This window comes from Acomys russatus, chromosome 27 (assembly GCF_903995435.1).
Source record: "Acomys russatus chromosome 27, mAcoRus1.1, whole genome shotgun sequence".
Lineage (NCBI taxonomy): Eukaryota > Metazoa > Chordata > Mammalia > Rodentia > Muridae > Acomys > Acomys russatus.
Genome location: NC_067163.1, coordinates 29,962,157 through 29,986,653, shown reverse-complemented (window position 1 = coordinate 29,986,653; position 24,497 = coordinate 29,962,157). Strand labels below are relative to the sequence as shown.

The window sequence follows — 24,497 nt, the reverse complement described above, 5'->3', positions numbered from 1 at the left end:
CTGTCTGAAATCACGGTCATATCTACTTGATGTGCTTACATACTAAACACTGATTATTTAGATATCATCAAAGATAGACCTAGCAGTGGCCTGGAGCTGCTGGAGCTTCATGCATAGCTATGAAGAAGAGCTTCAGCCATGCCAGTTGTAGCATGCTCTGGTGCCTGATTTGGCAGAACTATTATTTGCAGGTTGTTTTGAAAGTTTTATACATTCATACAATGCGTATTGATCATATGCATCCTCCACTTCTAGGCCCCATCCTCTCTCACCATCATTTCCTCATTTTTGTTATTAATAATGCCCTGAGTCCAGTTAGGACTGTCTGGATGCACATGGTTACAGCGTTACCCACTGGGTCCATGTCCTCAAAGGAGAGTGCCTCTCCCTTGCTCAACAGCTCTCAATGACCATAGCTTCTCCAATAAGGGCCCCTCTCTTTTGCAGGATCTTATAAATTATCTGTTCTATTAATTTATTATGTTGAAGAGAACAGGAAAGCTAGAGAGCTGTCCCATCATCAGGTATTTTGTGCATAGTCATTAAACCATTAGACATTTCTGACATCCACCAGCACAAACGTGACTTTATAACCCACAGCCAACATCTTGACTTGTAGATTCCAGTCACATACCCCAGAGAGGGCTACACTTAGCAGAAGGTAGCCAGTACCACACAGTGGACAGGAACTTTATGGAGGGATGCCTTTAAGGACAGAACGTAGATCTCTTCACAGACCAGGGAGACACAGTCCAGAAAGGTTTATTTTCTTATCAGCCTGTTTTCTTAGTGGAATGACGGTTGCAGAGGCTGTAGATGAGGCAAGGAGGAAGGGAACAGGGAGTTACCGATCAGAGGTACAGCATTTCAGAAAGACCACAGGACTAGGCTTTGAGACAGAGCTATGATATACATCATAATGGATTACATATTTCAAAATATCTTTAGTAAATTTCAAGTGTATCTATCACCATAAAAATGATAGCTCAGGAAGTTGATGACATATATCATATATAGTATATATTAGCTTGATTTAATCATTGCACATTATATGTGTGTGTGTGTGTGTGTGTGTGTGTGTGTGTGTGTGTGTGTATCAGAACAACATACTGCACTAGGATCTGCCCATTAAAATAACCAACAGTGAGAAAGTGAAATATTTTCTTCTGCAGACTGCCTGACCACCAACAGCTTAGAGAACAAGTGGCCATTGAACTTGAGCGTCCCATGTGGAGTTAAGGAGCATGGTGGCACCTCCCAGTGGAGCTGGCTCTAACTTTTGTTGATTGCAAACGTTTATTTTACTAGCTTCCCATGACCTTACTTAATTTTAGCTATTAAATGCATCCAGCATTTGACTCCCCAAATGTTTCCTACCTGGAGCTGTGTAAATGCAATAATTGTGGAAATCAGAAAGTTTGGTAAGGAAAACTAAAGTTGCAGATTTTTATAGTTGATTCTTACTTAGAACCTCCCAGTGTTTGTAACCAGAGTACAGGTGTTAAAATGAGACAAGTTTTGAGGAGTGTTTCTTTGTCTGTGTGGCTCAGCCTCGCCTGTCCTTGTCATTTTTGTTTCTTACTCATATTTACCGTACGCATTAACTTCGGCCCTAGATTCTTCACAGTCAGATCTCCACCATTGAAAAGCAGGCAACAACCGCGACCGGCTGTCCTCTCCTTATTCGCTGCAAGAACTTTCAGATCGTCCAACTTGTCATCCCACAGGAGAGAGACTGCCACGATGTGTACATCTCTCTGATACGCCTTGCACGGCCAGGTAGGCAAAAAACGAGAGGCATCTGCTGTGTGACTTCGGAGGGAAGGCACAAACCATGGTAAAGAATTTGTATTATGCTTAGGAATGAGAAAATGCTTTTCTTTTGTTGCTTTGAGAGAGGGTTTCACTACGTAGCCTTGAGTGGCCTAAAATTCACAGAGATGTCCCTGTCACTGCTTCCCTAGGGCCGGAATTACCTTCTTGACTCACTGTGAGGCTTGTGTGAACTTGCTTCAAGGAAGCACACTTCCAGGTTTTTATAGTAAATAGACATCATCAAGCTAGAACTCAAGTGCCCTATGGAAGGCATCAGTAAGGAGAATAGAATATGTGCTTATAGTTTCTTAGCCAAATGATGAGAAGTTTGTGATCTTTGCAAGACACTGGGTTGGGTTCTGACTTCCCGACCACAGGACTATAGCATTTGGCTTCCAGCCAGTGTTACTTAATGGAGACGATGCCTGGGAATTCTCACAGTCTTGGTTTTGACTTTGCTTTGTTCTTCTTTCAAGGCATTTGGTTGAGACCTTTCCCCACCTCCGAGCGTGTTAAGAATAACTGCAGAGTAAGCCAGAAGAGCGGTTGAACTTTTTGGAGGGTGCTCTATAATTGGAGCAGCGGTTCTGGGAAGATGTAGGCTAGGCCGCATGCAGCAGAGCTTGCAAGAGGGGTTCTGTGCCAGCAATTTCTGTGTCACTGACTAATGGATGTGCATGGTAATAAATGTGCTCTGACCGGATTAATGGGATTTAGGAATAGCTGGAGAGCTGGGAAGGGCTGATTAGCTGTGAGAGCAGCTCCAAGGGCGAGGAAGGCTGTGGTGGGAGCAGAAAGTGCTAGGACTTATTGTGAGGGTATGGTTAAAAATGAGTGTTTTTTTTTAAAAAGGTGACATTTTGGTCATTAGATATTAGATGGAGCCAAAGACCCAATTGACCTCCTTTTCCCTAAAAGAAAACATAGTAATTAATTGAATCAAAACTATCACCTGAGTGGATTTAAAATGTCTCTAGCGTTTTTGAAACACTGGCTTTAGAGATGTCAAGTTATATAACACACAGTGTTTTAATAAGTGTGGGAAGACAGGACAAACCCCAGGCAGTCCTAAAGCATGCTGCTAAATGCAGTCCTGAACTTATGTCCCGGTGCCGGCTATCATCCTGAAGGCGGGACTGGAATCAGGAAGGGCAAGAAGAAGTAGAGGGCTTCACACGCAAAGCAGTGGCACTGTACCGGGAGCAGGCATGGTCACTGCGGATGACAATGCATCATCATTCCCCCACAGTCGTCAGGGTAAGGAGGGAAGGGAGAGAGCACCCTGGGTGAAGGAAATGCTCAGGGCGGGGCCCTTCATCAGCTTAGGTTTTTCTGGTCACCAACATGGATCACGCATTTCATCTCTATGGATAAAGCTAATTGCAAAGTGCTACAGAGTCTTTTTAAAGAAAATTTTTTTTAAACAAAGGAAATAATGTTTGGGAGTTCAAGACCTATGAAGGAGGTAGTTTCTTTTTTTAAATTTTGTTTTATTAATTTATTCATATTACATCTCAATTGTTAGCCCCTGAAAGAGATAATTTCTAAGCTTCGTAGGTCCTTAGGACTTCTGGGACTACTAAGAATTGGAAGAGATTTTATTGGTATGTACTTCATGTAAACTAAGATGGATAATAAAAGGTCCCAGCATAAGACAATTCACTTAAGAGAAAGGTTGGACCCAGATGAGAAAATACATTAACTGGGTGGGTCTGAAATTCTCTGATTAAAAATGCCGGTTTCTCAGACAGTTCTGCTTTCCCATGTGCTCTCCTTATCCTGTCTTCTAATTTGCCTCTGCTATTTATTTTTGTATCAGTTATCTTGTGTACTGTAGTGTTTATGTGTTCTTCAATACTTAAATGACTTCTCATGCTTATTTTCCCTTTTTTTAAAAACCAAACTTCAGCCATTTAAGGTCATCCTAATTCCCAGTTCTTCTGTCTATTTTTCCCTTTTGGTGGTGGAAATTGAACCTAGGATCTTACCCGCATAAAGCACTGACTTCCACTGAGCTACACCCTCAGCTTTCTATATTTACTATGGTTTTCAAAAATCTTATGATTGAGGTTGTCTCATTGGCTTAATTTGAATCTTTTAAGTTGTCTAATACATCATTAATGGTTGAGCAAGCTTTCACTGGCGTTTATTTTTGTCTGTGTAGGTATATATATTCGTGTGTGTGTGTGTGTGTGTGTGTGTGTGTGTGGTTGCACATGTGTTTATGTGTGTGGAGGCTAGAGAACATCTTCAAGTATTGTTCGAGAGCGCACCTTTAAACTTTTAGAAAAATTTTAGTTTGTATTTTATTGTTTTATGTGTATGAGTATTTGTGTCTGCACCACATGTATGCAATTCCTGAAGAAGCCAGACGAGGGCATCAGATCACCTGGGACTGGAGTTACAAGCTGCATGTGGTGCTGGTAATCGAACCTGTTCTCTGGAAGAGCAGCCATTGCTTTTAACCACTGGGGCATCTCTCCGGACAGCATCTTGTGTTTTGAGAGGAAGTCTCTTCCCTGCCTGAATCACAGTAAGCAGGCATGGGTGATAGGCCAGCATTGCTTCCAGTGCAGAGATTACAAGTGTGAGCCCCACCATGCCTGGCTGGTTCTTAATGCCAGTACCAGGACTTGAACTTAGGCCCTCATGTTTTCAAGGTAACTGCTTTCTCAACTCTTCCATTTCCTCACCCTGATAATTGCTTTTTTTTAAATTGATGATAACTCATCTGACTCTGTGGTCCTCTTCCATGACATTAGCTTCCACAGTCCTAATCTTTAAACTTTGACTTGTGTAGCATACACACCGAAGATGAGACACCCGTATCGTTTTATTTTAGGAGCGCAAATCTGGTAACAGGCGGTGCTATCTCCTTACTGTTCTCTGATGGGCTGTCCATGCCATTTACTTTGAGTTGTCTAAATTCAGTGGAATGTCAAAGGCCGTTGGCTTTCAGTACTCAACTTCTGGTCCTAAAACTCCACAGTTCCGTACCCTGAGGGTAGCTGGTGGCCTTCTCACGCCTTTCATTTTTCTTTGAATTTTAAAAAAGTACTTCTAACATTAAACTACCCTCTGTTTACTCCAACTAACTCTACAATAGGGTCAAATCTCTTCTTCTTCTTCTTCTTTTTTTTTTTTTCCCTAAATACTCTCTTCTTAAAACTTCTGCTGATTGCTGCAAAACAAGTTATTTTCCTTCTTCCCCAGTGTTTCCCTTGTAACCCTCAGCTCTGAATGTCAGCCAGGTGAGAGATGACACCCCCTTCTCAGATGTGAGAGAGCAAAGGGTCAGTGACAGGTTCCACACTGGGGCCTTTACACGTGATGAAGTCGTGCTTCTTCTAGGAAATTCAGTTTCCTGAGAAAGAAGACAATGGGGAGAGAAGGAAGTTGAGCTGGTATGGCGTGACCCCTTCTTCCCAGTGAACAATAGTACTACAATAGTGAACGCTCACTTCTCTCAGAGCTGTGGAGATCAGTGAGCTATAGAGCCAAACACTGAAACCATACCTCTATGTTCCATTTTTATTATGCTTTTGCCTGAAATACCAGTCAGGCTTTCCAGAAGTATTCATGCTTAACTAATTTCATATAATGTTTTATGAATTCTCAGTTTGCTTTTCTGGATAGAAAAACATTCACGTCTGCCTTTGTTAAGCTAATTATGTCTCAGTAGGTAGGATGCCATAATGTATTAACAGAGTTTGTAACTTTCTGTGATTTAAAAGCAAGTTTTAAAATTACACGCGCATCTTGGGTTACCCCTGTAGTTCAGAAGCTCAGTTTTGTTAATTTGCTTTTCATTGTTGTTGTTTTGTTTTGCTTTTGCTTTTCATAGGAACAGGTCCAGTGTGCCCTCCTAGTAAGGACACCGAGGATGAGGCCCTCGCTACCCATCACTGCAGCAAAAGTTGTTTCGTTGCATGTGGTGGCACAGACTTACAGATAGGAAAAGTCTGAGGAATATTCATTATGCCTGTTTTAAAAGAGGTGACTCAGCCGAGGGAGGTGGCTGATGGTTCAAAGTTAAAGTTTTCTGTATGGTGCAAAGCCTATGTACAACAGAAGAAATAGGTCATGGCCTGCATATTGATGGGATTTGTAACACCTTCATCTGATAAGGGGTTGATTTCAAACTGTGTAAGGAACTTACATTCTCTGTGAAGAAAACTCACAACCCAGGTAAGAACAACAAGGATCAACTAGACACTTCTAAATAGAAGATCTGAGTGGGGAGCAGGGGAGAAGCTCAGCGTCACAAATCATTAGGGAGATTAAAAAACAAAACAGAACACATTGAATACTGCTTCTCACCCCTTAGGGTGGCTAGCTAACGTGGAAAGGAAAAAAAGACTTTCAGATCAGAAAGGATATATGAAAAAGAACTCCTGTGTACTGTGAGAATATAAGTGAGTACAGCTGATATTAAAAACACTTTGGACATTCCTAAAAAACAAAACAAAAACAAAAACAAAAAAAAAAACCCAAAAAACAAAGCACGGAGCTACTGTCCAATTCATTACATTGAAGAGGCGTCCCCTTCCGTGTTCACTGTACCAGTATCCACAGTAACACAGCTGTCAGCCTGTGTGCCTGTCAGCTGATGGGTGGATGAAGAAAACCTTCGATGTGTACAGGTGTTAGTTACTTTTCTATTGCTTGGATTAAGATATTAGCAAAGGCAGCTTATAGGAAAGAAGTGTTTATTTGGGTTTGGAGCTGCAGGTGGTGGGAGTCCAGAAGACAGCTGGCACTGGACGCTTCGCTCTCACATCTTCAGCCACACCCAGAAAGCCGCAAGAACAAATCTGAAGTGGGTTGAGGCTTTAACACTCTCAAAGCCCTCCCTAGATGTGCGCTTCCTCCAGCAGAGCTCTACATCCCATAGATGCCACGACGTCAAGTAGCACCAATAGGAGAGCAAGCATTTAAATACACAAGCTTGTGGCAGCCACCTCACATTCATTCCAATCCCTGCAGTACACAGTGAATTACTTTTAAGCTTTGAAAATGAAAAAAAAAAAAAAAAAAGTCTTTCATTTGCAGAAGTATGGATGCAAATAGAGAACCATGTGCTAAATAAGTTAAAGGAAGATCTGCTCTGCATACATGTGCTGAGATGTGGACTCCTAGAAGTGGAAAGGGAATGATGGACAAGCAAGAGTGAGAGTAGAGGGGCAGGAAGGTGTTACCTAGGAGTCCAAAGCCCCGTTAGGAAGAATAAGCCAGATTTCATTTTATTTGTTTTTTTAGTCTGTTCCACAGCATGACAAGCCTAGCTGTTAATGAGTATCATACCTTGCAGTGCTGCTAAGACTTAAAACACTCTCGTTACAAAACTGTTTATTATTTCAAGTTAATTACCTTGATTTATTCTTTCCATATTGTATTTAAAAAAAATTTTAACAGGACTTGCAGTGTCACCCAGCCGTTTAAATTGCTTGCTGTGCAAGCTTGATGCCCTGAGTCTGATCTTCAGATCCCATTGCGGAAGGAATCAACACCTGAAAGTTGTTGTCAAACCACCATGCCTGTGCCATGGCGTGCGCACGCGCGCGCGCACACACACACACACACACACACACACACACACTCACACACACACACAAATAGTCTCAAACACCACATTGAACCTCATAAATAGATTAACACCTAGAATTTGTCAATATACAAATTAAAAAAAAATGTAAACAGAATACTCCTAAACATTTCCTTTGTTTTTTTTTTTTTGTTTTTTTTTTTTAATGTTACTTCCATGGTGACTGTTAAAATTTGTGCCATATTTTATGATACGCATTGGAGTGGGAAGAAGAAAACAATTATAAAATGGGAGTTATCCTGTGAAATTTACGTCTGTGCTATGGTACTTTTTAATTTGTCAAATTATGCAGTCCCCAGTGCACAGTGTAGCCTGGCTTCTGAGTAAAAGGCTTACCCACAGTACATTAGCAAGATCCAGGTTTGGCCAACAATAACAACAAAGTGGAGGCTTTCTTACCCTCTTATAGAAATGTGCTTAAAATTGGGCCTGAGGATTAATCATTCCTTTTTATAAAAATATCCGAAAGAAAATAATGTTATAATTTCAATGTAGGCCCAGTGTAATGTCCTCCAACCCCACGACGGGCTTCCTGTCCACTGTGCTTTGTCCCGGACAGTTTGGCTGTTCCACATCAGCGCGCATACAGACAGCTGCCAGGCAAGGAGTGGTTTGCTCTTCCTGCCTTTAAACCTATTTGTAAACACTTAACATGGAAGCTTAACTTCCATTATCACCCCCAGGGAGCTGAAGGCTTCTCAAGAGATCCTTTTGGCATCTCCGACAGATTGCATTTGCGGTTATCGTTATTGTAGCAGAAGTCTGAGTCATGAAAATGGTCCCCAGTAATGGAAAAGATAGGTCAGTGTTGAACCAGCTGTTCCCAGAGCAGGAGCTCAATCTTCTGAGCTTTCCCCATTAGCTCATATGTCAGACACCGCTTTTACTGGTCGTGTCTGGTCTGTGTGAGTGTGCCTGTGTATCTTTCCTACCTGATCCACAGCCAGTGTCCTGTTGTAAAGTTTAGAAAGCTGATACCAAGAAGACCGAAGTGGAACACAATCTGTGTAGTTGTGCCTCTTACACGTCCCCTGAAAAGATGTAGTCCTTGCAAATGCCCTTATCTTTCTTCAGAACAGGACCAGTCTCTTTCTTCTTTCATGTGGGTGAGTCATCTTAATAGCAGTCAAAACAAGCTTACAGCTGAGTTTTCCTTGGCTTCTTGCTGGTGGCCAGATCCTTTATACGGCCTCCTCCAATCATGCGTAGAAGCATTAAATTGTCTGCATAGAGGGCTGTTAGCGAGCTGAGCACTAAGGGCGGGCCCGGGAAAACTGAGGATGTAGGCGCACATTGGAGAGAGACAGGGTGATTATCATGAAAGAAGGGAAGAGCTGAGAGCTACTATGAGGAGCTTGGGGCACAGTGGTGCTGTGCGCCTGTAGCCAGTCTGTCTCTCTGTCTAGATCCCCCCCTTTACCAGCTGCACAACCCTGTGTGAGCGCTGTTCCTCAGCCGCCTTTGCCCCCACTTTTCTCATCTTTGAAGTGAGGATCAGCATTGGTGCATATGAGCTGGATGGATCGGTTTGTTAGAAAAAAACAAGAACTCATTTTTTCTGAGGAATAGGGGAGTGGGGAGGGGGAAGGGAGGGTAGGACTGGGAGGAGAGGAGGGAGGGGGCTATGACTGGGATATGAAGTGAGTAAATAAATTAATTAAAAAATAAAATTCTTAAGTCTTCTACTTCCAGTATGGTAGCCACTGGCCACAGTTGCCCACCCAGCACTTTGAAATGTAGCTGCCTCTGAACTGAGCTGTAATGCATGTGGTGTCCCCAAATTGGATTAAACTATTACTAAATCAATTCCACTGTTTCCTTTCCTTTTTTAATGTGGCAACAGGAACTTTTGTAATGACCATGTAGCTTAGCACTACATTTCTGTTGGCTAGTGCTGAATTGTATACTTTCCTTATATGGCAAGACCAGAGCAAAAAGAGGCAAATGTTGCATTTTATTGGGAAAAGGGAAAGAGTGAGGCTCTGAGGCGTGAGATCACAAGCCTGAAGGATAAAAATGTCCTGGCAGAGCTGAAGGCAGCTTTCATGGTATATCCCATGGTTTGGGCTCCATGCACGGGCTGCTGTGTGTTATGAACTGATTTTTATTAACTATTCCTATAAATATCTTAAGAATACTACGGTCGTCTTATGCACGTAGTTGTTAAAAATACATGTTTTTAGCTGGAACATACAACATAATCTGTAGCTTTTGCAACTATTTTGTTTTTGATCTCTTAATATTGTGAGCATCAAATTATGTCTTTGGTAGAATCCATTCAAAATCCAAACAACCATAGATGTCTGATGGATCCCTGCATTATTAATTACTTTTGTGCTCTGTATTTTATGTGTTTTGGAACACACATTCACTTTTAAGTGGTACTTACAACAAATCTGCTAGTAACAAGGAACACCCCGCTTTCTATAGGGAAGGAGGCTCTTGCACAGTTGCGTCCGGATGCTCCAAGGTCTTGTCATTGCAGGGAGGGATTTGTGTGACACTGTCCATAGCAACAGGGTGCCCTCGTCCCAGTGCCAGGGTTGGGAGGCCGGGGTGGTGAACTCCAGCTGGGACAGAATGTTTTGGGGCCAGTTTGGCTTTGGCTTTGGCTTCGTTTGATTTGGCGTTGTTCTCTCTCTCTCTCTCTCTCTCTCTCTCTCTCTCTCTCTCTTTCAGTGAAATACGAGGAGTTATACTGCTTTTCCTTCAATCCCAAGCTGGATAAGGAAGAACGAGAGCAGGGCTGGTTGCTGATTGATCTCAGGGAAGAATACAAGCGAATGGGCCTCCCTGACAACCATTGGCAGCTCAGCGACGTCAATAGAGACTACAGAGTGAGTGGTGCCATTTTAGTGGAATTCAAACACGCAGTGACAGTTAGCGTGGGATAGCTTTGATCTCCTCCAAATTCTGCAGCTCTCTGTAGATGAAGTCTGAGGATTCCCAAGTCTCTTTCCAGTTGCTGGTTTCCTGCCCACTCCAGTACTAGGCATTGAACCCAGGATTTTGTGCGTGCTACACACGTGGCCAGCCACTGGAACTGTATCCCCAGCTCATTTTGGCTTTCTTTTTTTAACTGCGCCTAGAACTAGCCCCTCAAGACCATCCCTGCATATCCTTCTTTTAAGGAAGGCCCAGCGGAGACTCTGTGGCCAGACAGTTGATGGGAGAGCTGGCTGGGACCTCATTCTCCCATCACGTCTTTTTATAGAACAGGGGACGATTCGTGTGGCAATCAGAGGGACCTTGATGGCAGTTTGGCACCAGCCTCTTGATGTGCTCACTGGATTTTCAATTGGTACATAAGGTCACCAAGAGGCTCCCTAGGGATATGTGAAAAAAAAAAATGTGCCTATACTTCCAGAAAGGAGTATGGAGAAAGAGAAGAGAGCCAAGTGAACCTCTTGTCCCCTCCAGTGATGAGCTCATATATCAGTATTGGCTTCAATATTAATTCCTGGTGCTCCAGGGAGTTAGCAAGAGATGAGGGCGGGGTGGGGGGTGGGGGGGGTGGGAGGAGAGAGAGAGAGAGAGAGAGAGAGAGAGAGAGAGAGAGAGAGAGAGAGAGAGAGAGAGAGAGAGAGAGAGAGAGAGAGGGGTATCATTTCTTTGGTTTAACTCTTGTGGGTATGTATGCAGAAGCTTAAAATGCCATACCACTGAGATATACTCCAAGCTCACTCTTCTATCTTATTTTTTTTTCTTTGTTCATAATTACATACTTACATAACCTCTTTTCTTATTTCAGTAGTGCTTGTGTTTATTGGCCATTCCTAGTGACTCCTTGAATTGCCTTGTAACTAGACCTTTTCACTGTTTATTGGGTTCTTTTTCCTACCTCCCTACACTACCCCATCCCTTCCTACCCCCAACACTAGGTGGGCGAGAAAGAAGGTTAGAGAGGTTAGATACTTCCTGCTGATTTGGGATGTGGGGTGTCAAGTTCCTTGAGGAAAATTTGATCTTGCTCATCAGAATATCTCCAGCCAGCAGTCAGCAAACAACAAACAGTAACAGCAGCAGGGGGAGTAGCCACCCCCTCCCCCAATCTCAGGGCTCTAGCATTTAAATACCCTCTGAAGAGTCCCCAAGATTCCAAATGTAAACTATCTGTAGCTGGCAAAATCGTGCCTCTGCTAGGGCACGCGACAGATCATCGCCTGCCTCTGTGGTCCGTCTGAAGCAGCCCCATATCCCACACCTGGGATATAAACAAAAACACATTCCCGTTACATTTCTATGTTTTCTCCTCATTATTTTATTTATACATTACTGTGGGTTTTTCTTTTTAAACAAACTAAGATTTTCACTACATTGCCTCTTGCATTCTAGAATATTGCCTTGGTGTATATTTACAGATATTGTTTTGCTTTGCATAATTGTTATCATTCCTGTACCTATTACAGATAACTTTCAGCATGTTTCCTGGTCTTCAGAACTTGTGATTCATGGGTGGTTTTATTTTTGTTTTGTTTTTGAGACAGTCTCAAGCTCACCGTATAGCTAAGGATGCTATACTCTTGAACCTCCTGCCTCTGCATGTAAAGTGCTGCGGGATAGATTATGCTTCTATGCATGATTTATGGAATTTGAACCCAGAACTTCTTGCATGCTAGGCTAACACTCTACCGTCTGAGCTACATCTCAGATCTAATTGCTATTTATGCTTTCATATATTGTTAATATTTGTCCAAATTTGACAGTGTGTAAGATCTACAACTACAATTAACATTTTTACTATGATTGTTATAGTTTGATACTAAATCTTTTCCTAAAATTGGGTGGTTCTGCACTATTGTCTAGAATATCTCGATATAGAGATGACTTTAGATATAGTCAGTTACTTATGATACTGAATCTTCTTTATAATTATGCTTAAATTCAGTAATGATATCTTACTTAATCTTTGTGAAGAATTGGGTTAATATAATTAGACCAGATTATCCTCTTACTAAAGTCAACTTTTGCACCAAATGTTTTAGTCTAAAGATGAGAAAATGAAGGGAAACCCAACTTTAGTAAAGGAAGTTGGATGTCTTTATTTTTAAAATAGTTGTCTAACTGTCCTTGAGCAAGGAAGAAAATAAAGTGAACCATATCCAGTGAGTATTTTTTGAAAATACGGTTCTTTTTTCTTTTTGATGATTTTCTCACAAAAATATGACTCAGACATATTAAGCGGTGTCCTGCATTACACAGACTAAAAAGCATGTATCACTCATTTTCTTTTCCAGAATAACACATAGCAAAACAAGCCTGGCCATTCAAAGAATGACGTGACAGAAAAGGTGAAAACCTCGGGGATTTTCTGATTTGAGAAATATCACGGAAATATCTTTATTTACTGCAGTGTAGAAATAGAACAAAAATTGTCTAACATAGTAAGGTCTAACTAGTCATCTACTCAGAAATTTTCTTCTTAATCCACTTCTTACGAAATTGAATTTATGACAGAGAAATATACATATCTTTTCCTCTTGCCTTTGAGTTAGTTTATACTCCTTTTGAGTGGGTGGGGTGAAAGAAACTTGCCAGCGGCAGAGAAGATGTCAGGTGAGTTTGTGTGGTTGTGGACAGGTTACTAGTTGTCACTGAGACATCAGTTAGGACACCTGTTGCTAATGGCAGACAACTGTCTCAGCTTGTGCCTCATTTTATACACAATCCTGAGATTACCTCTGTTCAGATAAAGTAGCTGGTGACTGTTACAAGGGTAACATTTCACTGTGCTCTGTGATAGCACACTTGACTAGCACTCAGGGCCCAGGTTCAGTCCCTGGAAATGGGAAAAATTGCTCAGTCTTTATTGCAATGTAACTTAAAATATGATCAAAACCATGTGTTTAATTAGACTTGTTTTTTAATTTAGATTTTAAATTTAATTTGAACTTCAGTTCCTACAGCTACATCTTCCCATATTATATTTTATAAATTGCTTTACATTGCTCATATCCTCATTGTCATAAATTCCTTGAAATGAGTTCTAGGACCTAAATATTTAAAAATGATGTTTTTGTGTAGATGTATCTCAGTTCCTGTAAATACATTACTGGAAGGTCCTACCCAGGGCAGCAGAGAGTAGTTTTGCCTGGTCTAACGTCTTCATAGCCTCCATCTCTGCTACTGATTGCTGCCCATGGTCCAACAGCAATTCCTGTAATAAAGTAAGGACTTGCTAACAGCTTACTGAATGAGTGCAGGGATTAATAAGGTTCCTGAGAGCAGTACCCCACCAAGACACATGAGCCTTTAGGGCAGGCTAATTTATTGAGTGAGGACAAAAAGTAATATTTTTAAGTTCATAAACAATAGCCAGTTACTTTCATTACAAAGCCAAATGAGAAGGAAAAAGCAACAGAAAAATGTTTTTCACTGTTGTGAGTGCTTCCCATTCTCTCTGAGTTTTCCCTTTTGATTTTCAAAATGAGACAAAAATCTCCGGTGGTTCCTGAGGAATTGGAAAATGTAGTAGCATAAATTACATTGTGTGGCGCATTCTTCCTTACCAGGATTTTGGTCACAAGCCCATGAACTAGTTATGAAAGAGACAGCAGTGGGGTTTTTAAGATTGGCGCATTTCTTTTCTTTTGATTGGCGTAACCCGCTTAAACCATATAGTCTTTCCATGAAGACCTGCTTCTGTTCCTAGCATGACTGCGGCTCCTCTGCCAACACCAGCTGCCACTCTTAGCACATCCGAAGCCATTTTGCCTCCAAATCTCCATTTTGATCATAAGATGAAATTAAGTTCATGTTCTCAGACTCTACCTGCCTGGGAGCTTGAACAGCCTTTTACTCACAATTCAATACTTGTTGAACATTCTGCTTGAATTAATGATTTATGTTCTACTTAAACACACAATCCCCTGCTATGCTCCTTTCTCCTGGAACAGTGGGGAACTGGAAGTCCCCAAGCCTATATCCTAGCCAATCAGCCTAAATTGCTTTGTCTAGCTACCTGGACATTGTGGTCACAACAAAATCGATTCTTCTTGTGTTTAGCTAATCAAAATGATGTAATGCCGCCCTCCCCCTTGCTCCCCACCTGGCTACCTAGTTGTTACCTGGTTACAATTTTTCTTATAAAAAGACTGGCTCTTGGGCCCAGATTATGCCTTTGGCCACGGTCAGTCTTGGGGTTCTAATAAACCATCAATATCTCACTGAGATTGGTGCTCCTGTGGTTTTTGTGCCTATTCTTATATTGTAACATGATAAAAATACAGAACCAAATTTGATGTCTTCATCATTTTTAAGTGTGTGGGGTTTAGAATAATTCACTATGCCGCATTGCTGTGCAATTGAACTCTAGAACTCCTCTTGCAAAGCTGAAACTTTGTGTCCATTAAACAGTCATTCTCCCCCTTTCCCCTTATGCTCAGCCTGGTATTAGCATTCAACTTTCTGTTTCTGTGAATTAGACTCCTTCAGATACTGCGTATAAATACAGTTGTGCAATGCTGTCTCATTCTGCAGAACTTACTTTCATTTTCAGGGTGAATAATATCCCGGTGTGAATCGAAAGCACTGTGTTCATTCCTAGGGGGATGGTGTTTGTTTTGTTTCTTGGCTGTCAGGAACAGTACTACATCTAGCAAGGCTGTGTGAATACCTCTTTGCAAGTCCACTTACTCTTGTGGTGATTTACCCAGACTGAGGTTCCTGGATCAGGTAGTAATTGTATTTTAGAAGCTGTGAAGGACTTTTGTACTGTTTTCCACTGTGCGTGCGTTGCTTCACGGTCTCACCAGCATGCAGAAGGTTCTGGTTTCTCTGCGTCTTTGCCAACCCTTGTTTTTGGCTTTGTTTTCATGGTGACCAGCCTAACAGCTGTGAGATGATTTCTTAGTGTAGTTAATTCTCATTTCACTGACAGTTTAGTGATGCTGAACTTCTTTTCATGTGTGTGCCGACTGTGAACATGTTTGGGGATATTCAAGTCTTTGTTTTCTGTCAAGCTATTTGCTTTTGTTGACGTGATGTTCTTTATGTATTCTAGATAGTAAATGCATAAAGAACAAGTGATTTGAAAATAATGTTCTTCCATTTTTAGGTACCTTTACATTCTTTTAGTTGCTCCTTGGGTACATAAAAGTTACGTTCAATATAGCCTCATTCTTTTTTCCAACACTTGTACATTTGACATTGTCCGTAAGAAATCAAAGCCAGAATTAATATGAAGCTTTTCCTCGTGTATTTTTGGGAGGTTGCATCCTTCATTTACAGCTTTAACCCACACTGAGTTAATCTTTGTGTAGGGTCTAAGGATTCACCTTTTCCCTTTGGGTGTGGATTTCCAGTTTTCTCAGTAACTAGGTAAGATCCATCCTTTTCCAAGAGCAGGTTTGGTACCTAAGCTGGGGTTACTCAGCTGCACGTAGGTTTATCTGTGGACTCTCCATTCTGTTGGTCTGTTTGTCTTTATGTCAGTGTCACTCTTTGGTTACACATGGCCTAGGTAACGTGCCTTGAAATTAGGACGTATGAATCCCCAACTTTGTTCTTTAGGGAAAAAATGTTTTGAGTATATGGAGTCACTTGAGAATTCATACTAGTTTTCAGATAAATTTTGTATTTCTGGAAAAATGGCCACTGAGACTTTGATAGGATTTGCCTTGAGTCTGTTGGTTGCTTTGAGTAGGGAACATGGTAGCCATATTGGATCGCTCCATTTCTTTCTCCTTCAGTCTCTTCAAAAGTATTTGTGGGTTTCAGGGTAGGACTCCTAGTTTTCTTGTTTGTTTTGCTTTTCAAAACAGTTTCTCTATGTAACAGTCCTGACTATCCTGGGAACTCGCTCTGTAGACCAGGCTGGCTTCCCAAGTGCTGGGATTAAAGACGTGCACCACCACCGCCCAGTGGATTCCTAGTTTTCACTCGAGAGTGTTGCCTACTTTGAAAGGAGGATAAATGTCAATATTTCAGCTCCACAAACAGCTGTTTACTAGAACTCAAGTTAAATGACGCTGCGCGCCGGAAGGTGTAATCGTTATCATCATTATCAGCATTAATGGATTTAACAGGTGCTTCAGCTTCTTAGCGACTCTACTGGAAGATGCTCAGAGTGAGTGCCATATACTTCAGCCTTGGCTGGTCGGCTGGGCTCAGTGCTCTGAAGAAGCAGGAGCCCTTTAATAGAGTTGTATTCAAGAGAGAAGGCCGTGCCAGCCAGCCCGCAAGCCTGAGCATTGTTATCTGGGCCCGGGTAGGGGAGCTTTGGCCTCTGCGTTGGCTGAGCCATGAAGGTCCCTATTCTCCTCTGGAGAGTGATAAGTCTGGTGTTACAGAAGGTAGCGACTGTCTTTCACAGAGGTGAGTGACGAGGGCTGTGTGTGCAGAGACATCAGTACAGCCTCTGAGTTGGGCTTTGAGTGTGAAAGAGGCTTCCAAATATTTTCCCTTCTCTACTCTCATTTCAGTCATGGTATACACAATGGTGTGGCCTGGACCACGCTGGCCGCTTTCTGGCCTTGGGAAACTCTCAGAGGGCCTGGCAGAAGCTGCAGAATCCTTTATTTTTCTCTTAATTTTCAGAAGCTTACGGGCAGTATTTTGGAAAGTCTTCCCTAGTACAGATTGGTATTTCACTTAGCCGTAAAACATTTCAGTTTCTTTGTCTTGCTGTTATCAGGAGCGGTATAGGCAATCCTCAGTTTACTTCCTTCAAGAGCTGCCTATTTTCAGCACATGCAATCTGGTGCAGTGACCACGTGTCTTTGACCCTTGGGCCTGTAGGAGTGGTGTGTGTGTGTGTGTGTGTGTGTGTGTGTGTGTGTGTGTGTTAATGTTCTAGTAATTTGCTTGCTTGAGACAGATTCAGACACAGGGCTGCAATCAGGAAGGAAGTGCAGTGTCATGGGGCCTCGTTCTGGCTGTCTGGGTCCAAGTGAGCTGGGCTCTGCGCTCCTGGAACAGGAGTTCCCTTCAGCGTCCCCAAGCCCACAAGAGACCGCAGCTATGCTTTGGGCCTGTAATCATCTCTTCTATGGCCTTTTCCTCTCTTGCTCCATGATTTTTAGCAGTCTTGTTAGGGGAGGCAGGCAGAGAGGGAGAGCACTATGGCAAAACTATTTGCAGACAGGAGGCTTGTGGTTTCTTGTTCCCTTCAGTGGCAACTTGCAGTGTGGTAAGGTTGGGTGGAGATGGCCAAAGAATAAATATTACCCCCCTATTGCTACACCCATGTGGATTCTGTTGCTATGACCCCACAGATGCTTGACTTCCAGGAAATAAACAGTTGTTTAATGAAGTCCAGGAAACTGCCGTCTGATGGATTGACTGATGGGCAGCCAGCAGCAGTCACCGTTGCCAAGGGCTGGCATTTCTTTTGCCTCTGATGGTTTATAAAGTGCTCTGTCATGGGTGTTGTTTGATTTTTTTTTTTTTTCTCTCTCTCTATCCACTCCCTAAAATATTATTACTAAACTGTCAGTTTTGGAGATTAGAAAACCAAAATACGCAGTGTAGTTCGGCTCCCTTGAGGTTGCAGAGCTGCAGACTCCACAGCACGTCTTGAGCAAGCAGCCGGTTTCTGATTCTCACCCTTTAGATCCTCTCAGGGCACCAGGTCTCCCTGCGGCACTTCCTGCCAGAAGGAGCAAATCTTTTCACACTACTTTACAAAATCAACACGGTGGACTCACAGATAAAGCTGGCACATTGTGTGGTAATGGGAGGCCCACCGTGAAATTCTATCTAGAAATCTTCCTGGGGGAGGACCCGGGAGGAGACTTCCTGAGGAAGGTGGGACTGGGCAGGCTGGGGAGGCATGGAAGAAACTGGAGAGACCCAGGGCCAGGGTTGTTCAGAGAAGGCTAAAGAAGTACCCCGTGTGCCAAGGACACAGAGGTGATCTGAGGATGTAAGGACTGTGGTTACATTTTAGGAAATGGTCCCCACATAGGCTGCCAGTCAAACACAGGCAGCTGTTATTTCTTCAGCCACTAGCATGCAGAATTAGTTTTTCCCATTTTGGTAGGAGGAAGACTCAATGGTCACTGTCTTCCCCCACATAAAGAGCCTTTGGAGAGAAGGGACAGCACACAATGACAGGTCGTTAGTGGTTACGGTGCTGTCCTTCAGAACTATGTCACAGAATCTGCAGTGCTTCATTTCTCTGAGTGGCTTCAGGTTCCCTCGAAACAGCCCCACCCTGTAACTTGATCAGGAAAGCTAAGACCCACAACCTTTTAAGTATGTCGAAATGGGATTTCTGGTGGCAAATTGCAGTGTAATGCTTGGTTGCCTCAACATACCTTTGTGTCTTTCGGTGACAGGTTTGTGACTCGTACCCCACAGAACTGTACGTCCCCAAATCGGCCACAGCACACATCATCGTGGGGAGTTCCAAGTTCCGGAGCAGACGGCGATTTCCTGCTCTCTCCTACTACTGTAGAGAAAGTCATGTATGTCTCAAAGCAAGCCTTTGTTTCACACTTCGCTTTTATGTTTTATCCTAAATGCAGATTTTTCTACCCCCTGTGTGTGTGTGTGTGTGTGTGTGTGTGTGTGTGTCTGTGTGTGTGTGTCTGTCTGTCTGTCTTTGTCTTTCTTTTTTCTGTGTATATTAATTTGAATTCTTAATGCCACATATATCCTGTGAATGGTGAGAGACAGTCTAGTTCCATGTAGAAACTCACTTACCTTCTATGTATGTTTGCTAATAACCTAATAGTAGGCTCAGACAGTACCTAAGTGTAATCAGCTGCCGTGCTGTTTTAGAGGCAAAGAATCCAGTGACTCTTTTTTAAAAATAGCATTTAGTAAGGTTGTGAGATTTCCTGGTACTATACTTTAAATCGGGATGCCAGTGAACTCACCCAGCAACTAAGTCTATTATGAAGTTGGTGATCCTCTCTCTGCATTGAGTTTTAGCTGTTCTTGAAAAGGTGTCAGATAGACATGACTTGAAGCATCACTTCATGATATTGTTACTCTAGGGAAACACTGTATGGGCACTTCAGCTCCCATTTTCCCATCTGTGTACACACTGAGATCTGAATTGCAGGTGGAATAATAGTCATATTTGCGTTTTTGTAACAGTATTTGTATTCTGGTATCATGCTTAACTGTATCGGTGCCTCTGGGTGAGGGCACTTCCTTAAGGAAGTATTACTGCTGAACGTGGGTTTCTGTGAGTATGTGGAAATCGGATGACATAGCCTTTTGGTTTCCCATGCTTTTATTGCTCATTTAACCCATCCATAGACTAAGAAGGGCCGTGTTGAGGTTGTAATGGGAGCAGTGAAAACCAGGTACTACGGGAATCAGGCCTTTCATCATGATGAGTGGGAGGTCATCCCTGATCCTGCAGGACCAGGACCCTTACCTGTGGCAGCAGGGTGAGAGAGAGCTTGGATCAGGGCCTCTTGGCTTTACCAGATATCAAGGCACCTGTAACATTAACTTTAAGCCTGTTTCTGTACATGAGCCTTGTTCCCCATCCCCACCCCAACTCCCTTTGGGATCAAACAGCTTTGCAGGTCATGCTTAGAGACTTTTTACCTATGAACAGCGCTCTGGGTATGCTTGTTATTGAGAGGCACTTTATTGTTTATTCTTTGTTATTATGTTAGGTTTTTTTTTTTTTTTAATTGTGTAAAACATGGTCTCCTAGATTCATAGCATACATTGCTAGGGGGAAAACGCCTCGTAAATTATTTCTATTAAGACAGATTTTCTTATACAGTACAGGCTTTTAGTTCTGCTTATCATTTTGTTTATTGAAAAGTCACCAAGGTTCTGCATAGTTCTAGGACTGTTATAGGATTGTATTCCATTAATTTTAATTACTACCAGTAATACTCATTTAATTATTACTTTTATACATGAAGAAGCTGAGATGCTGAGAAGGTACGTAATTGACTCCGGATCATATAGTGCAAGAAAACTAAGATTCAAGTCAGATTTTCTCAAATACTACTCCTAGAGATGTGTCATACTGCCTGACTTCCTGTTGATTCAGGGCCTGGATGTGTGAGAGTCTGTAAATCACTCTCCTACCATGCACAATGCCCAGGGTTCAGTCCCCTGTACTGAATAAACCAACTGGGTATGGTGTTGTACCCTGAAATCCTAGCATTCTGGAGGCTCAAAAATTCAAGGTCATCCTTAGTTATACTGTGAGTTTGAGACCAGCCTGAGTTATATGAGACCTTGTCTCAAAACCAAAACAAACAAGAAAACGAGAGGCGTCTCTGTTAGTGAGGTGCTGCCAGTTAGTGGCGAGATTCTCTCCAGGATCTGACACTCAGGGTTGCGTGTAGGACCCACAGAAATATGCACAGACTACTTTGCTTCCATTCAAAATGGAGCAAAACTGGGGACAAAAGCATGAGTGAGTGAAGAGTTTCATTTGGATCACTTCGTTGAACAATAGAATAACAACATCTAGTCTAAATGTGTGGCTTAGTGGCCACAGTTCATAGTGTATCCCTATAGCAGTCACTCTTAGCTAAGGTTTCTTTAACCTAGATAAAGAAGGTTTTTAAAGCTTAGATAAAGATAGATAAACTGTGAAGACTGTTCCAAAACCCCCTCAGAGCAGAGTGCAGACCCTGGCCCTATACTTATTCGCTTGGTCAGGCCTGAGGATTAGACCTGGGGCTTTATGCATGCTGGGCAGGTGCTTAGCCAGTGCACTCTACCTCCGGTCCTGTTCTGTCTTTTATTTTGAGACAAGGTCTCACCAAGTTGTCTTCAATTCACCTTGTACTTCAGACTAGCCTTGAACTTGTCATCCTCGTGCCCCAACCGCCCAAGTATCTAGAATTTCAGGCCAGTGTACCTACCATGCCTGGCTGCTTATCACTCTTTTAAGACCAAAGGAAGTATTCTCTCCTTAGTCCCTTGTGATGGTTTCTTTGCAATGGGCTCAGTTTACAGCTGCTCCAAACCCTTAGGTCCTTCCTGTCATATCTGCTTGCTTCTGGGTCTGGCTGCAGCTTGCTGTCTCATTTCCCTTTCCTATGCTCTGACCTGCTGGTCCCTTTTTCCTCTCTACCTACTTCCTGTGAATTTGAAGATTGCTTTGCTGAACTGTGCGCCCGGCTATAGGTCCCAGTTTCCTTGAACCCCGTCAGTAATTGCTCATCTGCTCCTGAGCTGTTCTAGAGTCCTCATCTAATTTCCAAGCTCTTCACAGCACAGTTCTGGGTCTTTAGACTCAGAGAGGGGCTGGGTGTGGGGGTGCACGCCTTTAATCTCAGTACTCAGGACGCAAAGGCAGTTGGAGCTCTGTGGCGTCCAGGCTAGTCAGGTTTATAAAGCGAGTTCTAGGCCAGCCGGAGCTATATAGTGAGACTCTGTACCTTCTCCAATGACAGCACTGAAGTGCACATTTTTTTTTCCTGGAGAATTTAGGCCAAGGCCAATTTGTTGGGCTGGTGTCCTTATTTGCTGCTTCTTCTTCTTGTTGTTGGAAAACACTGACCAAAACCAACTTGGGGAGAGAGGTGCTTATATGGTTCATCATTGGGGGAAGCCAAAGCAGGACCCTGGAGGCAGGAACTGAGACAGGCCACAGGGGAAAGCGGTTTCCTGGCTTGCTGCCCATGGTTTGTTGAATTTGCTTTCTTATACAATCCAGGAATACTTGTCCAGGCATGGCACCATGCATAATTCTCCCACATTAATTGTTAATCAAGAAAACGCCCCATAGGCGTGTCCACAGGACAGTCCCTTGAAGGCAGCTCCTCACTTGAGATCCCTCTTCCCCGATATGTCTAGGCTTCTGTCAGGGTGACAGAGGCTAACCAGCATGATTGAGAAGGCAAGAAAGCCGAGTTTGAACTCAGAGATGATTCCCTCAGGTGAGCAGACCCTAAGCAAGTGATAGTACGATGGGACTATTGGTGAGGCCTTCCTTCCCAGCTCACTTAGGGTGGTTCCATCTTCTACTGACTGTGGCTCCTTGCATCCTTCCACCACGCAGGTCACACAGTGATTGGGGTGCTGTTGAGCTTTTCAAGTTGTCTGACATGTGAATTAAATGTCAGCAGCACTATTTTAAAAAAGAACACAAGGGAATAAAAACATAACCTAGGAAGGAGAAAATAGATGACTAGCTCAAGTCAACTTAAAAGCAAACCCGTCGGTCTGCACCTACAGAGTCAGTGTAGGCTTGCTTAGTCATCACACATCTCATCAAGAGATTTATATGTATTTCAATGGTAGAAGCTAAGCCCACAGAAATATTTTTCATGAAAGCCGTGTTTAAAGTCATGCGTTTATCTACCCTCACTTACTTATGGCTATTCTATATATCACCCACGAGTGCGGTATCAAGTCCTCCATGCTGTCCGTGGGGATGGGTCTCAGAGTTCCCCCTAGGAGCCAGTGTCTCCACATGTGCCAGCCCCTCACGTAAAACGGTAGTGTGTGTTTGTACCCGGTTCACATCCTCCTGCATACTTTACATCAACTCTTGATTGCTTAAAATCCCCAATCAAGGCAAATACTTGAAATTATGGGTTATTTGGGGGAAAGGCAACAATAAGAAAAATCTCAGTGTATTCAATACACAGTCAGTACTTTTACTTGAATACCTTTGATCCATGCTTGTTTAAAGCCACAGCTAGTTAAACCCACGGGTGCAGGACCTGGCAAATGGAAATGGAAAGATGGCTCTATGATGTTGGAGGGCAGGAAAATGGCAGGACACACTGAGATGAGGGCTGAAGAAATCCCTTATTTCTAAACACTGTTAACAGAGCAAACCTAGCTGGAACATGGGCTTTCGTTACTGTGGAAATGTGACGCTTGGGTTTGATTTTGGGTGCTCATGATTCTTTTAAATAGAATAGTATAAAAAAATTGACAAAAAACACTAAAATGTTTTCCCTAGTCATGCCATTAGTAGTGCTCTGTAAGTTTCAGGAGGGTAGTATTCTACCTTCAAACACAACTTGATTTCCACAAAACCCAATTCCGTTTTCCTATGTTGGTGCAGGGTGCAGCCTAACCAAAGGCCTGATTCTGGGCAAGTTCCCAAAGGATCTCTGATAGTATGTGATTCTGTGGTCTCTTCCCACAGGCCTCCATCTGCAGGAGCAGCCAGCCCCTTTCTGGCTTCAGTGCTAGGTGCCTGGAGGACGAGCAGATGCTTCAAGCCATCAGGAAAGCCAATCCTGGAAGTGACTTTCATATACGTCGTGGACACAAGGCCTAAAGTAAGTGTCAACGCTTTCATACATGTCTTGTAGGCCTGAGTCCCGAGGCTGGAGAGAACCAAAGCTTAACTGGTAACATTCCTTGCTCTGGTTGCTTCATCTGAAAAGAGCTGTTCTTGGCGTGATCAGCCCACGAGGACACCAAGGGGCAGCTCTCTCCTGACACTCAGCTCCTGGAAAGGCTAAGTGTGTCGAGTACATTGTTTTTAACCTTGTTTTTAACCCTGAGCTGGTTGCACGGTAAATGGGTGATGTCACATTTTACAAGTTGTGTGATGTGTGAATTAAATGTCAGGCAGGCTATCAAAAAAGAACACGGGAATAAAGACATGACATAGGAAAGAGAAAACAAACTAATAGCTCAAGGCAGTTTACAAGTCAAACCATTAAGAATAGGCACTTAGTGGCATAGACATAGGTATTTATAGACATAGTCTTTAGCTGTCTTGCTACATCATACATAATGGGTCTCTGCCTTCCTAGTAAACGTTCAGCTGCACAACACTGATCAAATCTTTAAGCCAGGAATAAAAATATTGTCCAGATGGGAGGTCTGCACTTGAAAGATGTGAAAAAGTCTTTAACTTAAAAAAAAAAAAAAAAAAAAAAAATTTATTTATTTATCCATCCACTTTACATCCAAACTGTAGCCCCCTCCCTCACGGTCCTACCCTCTTTCCCCTATCACCTCTCCCCTGCACCTAAGAAAAGGGGAGCCCCCATTCACCCCAGCATATCAAGTTGCATTAGGACTGAGTGCTTCCTTTTCCCCTGTGTCCTGGTGAGGTGACACCGCCAGGAGGAAGTAATCCAAAAGCAGGCAACAGAGTCTATGCCATAGATAGCCCCTGCACCCCTTACTAGAGGACCCAGATGAAGCCTGAGCTGCCCATTGGGTACATCTT

General features: G+C 42.8%; 1 protein-coding gene across 1 annotated transcript in view; it reads left to right on the top strand.

Annotated features, from left to right (window-relative positions):
• Mtmr7 (myotubularin related protein 7) overlaps positions 1–24,497 on the top strand; it is an 81,568-nt gene that overhangs the window by 26,532 nt on the left and 30,539 nt on the right. The window contains 5 exon segments of the mRNA XM_051169560.1: positions 1,617–1,779; positions 10,100–10,257; positions 18,700–18,828; positions 23,457–23,561; positions 23,563–23,592. Of these exon segments, the coding sequence (XP_051025517.1) occupies positions 1,617–1,779; positions 10,100–10,257; positions 18,700–18,828; positions 23,457–23,561; positions 23,563–23,592 (585 nt within the window).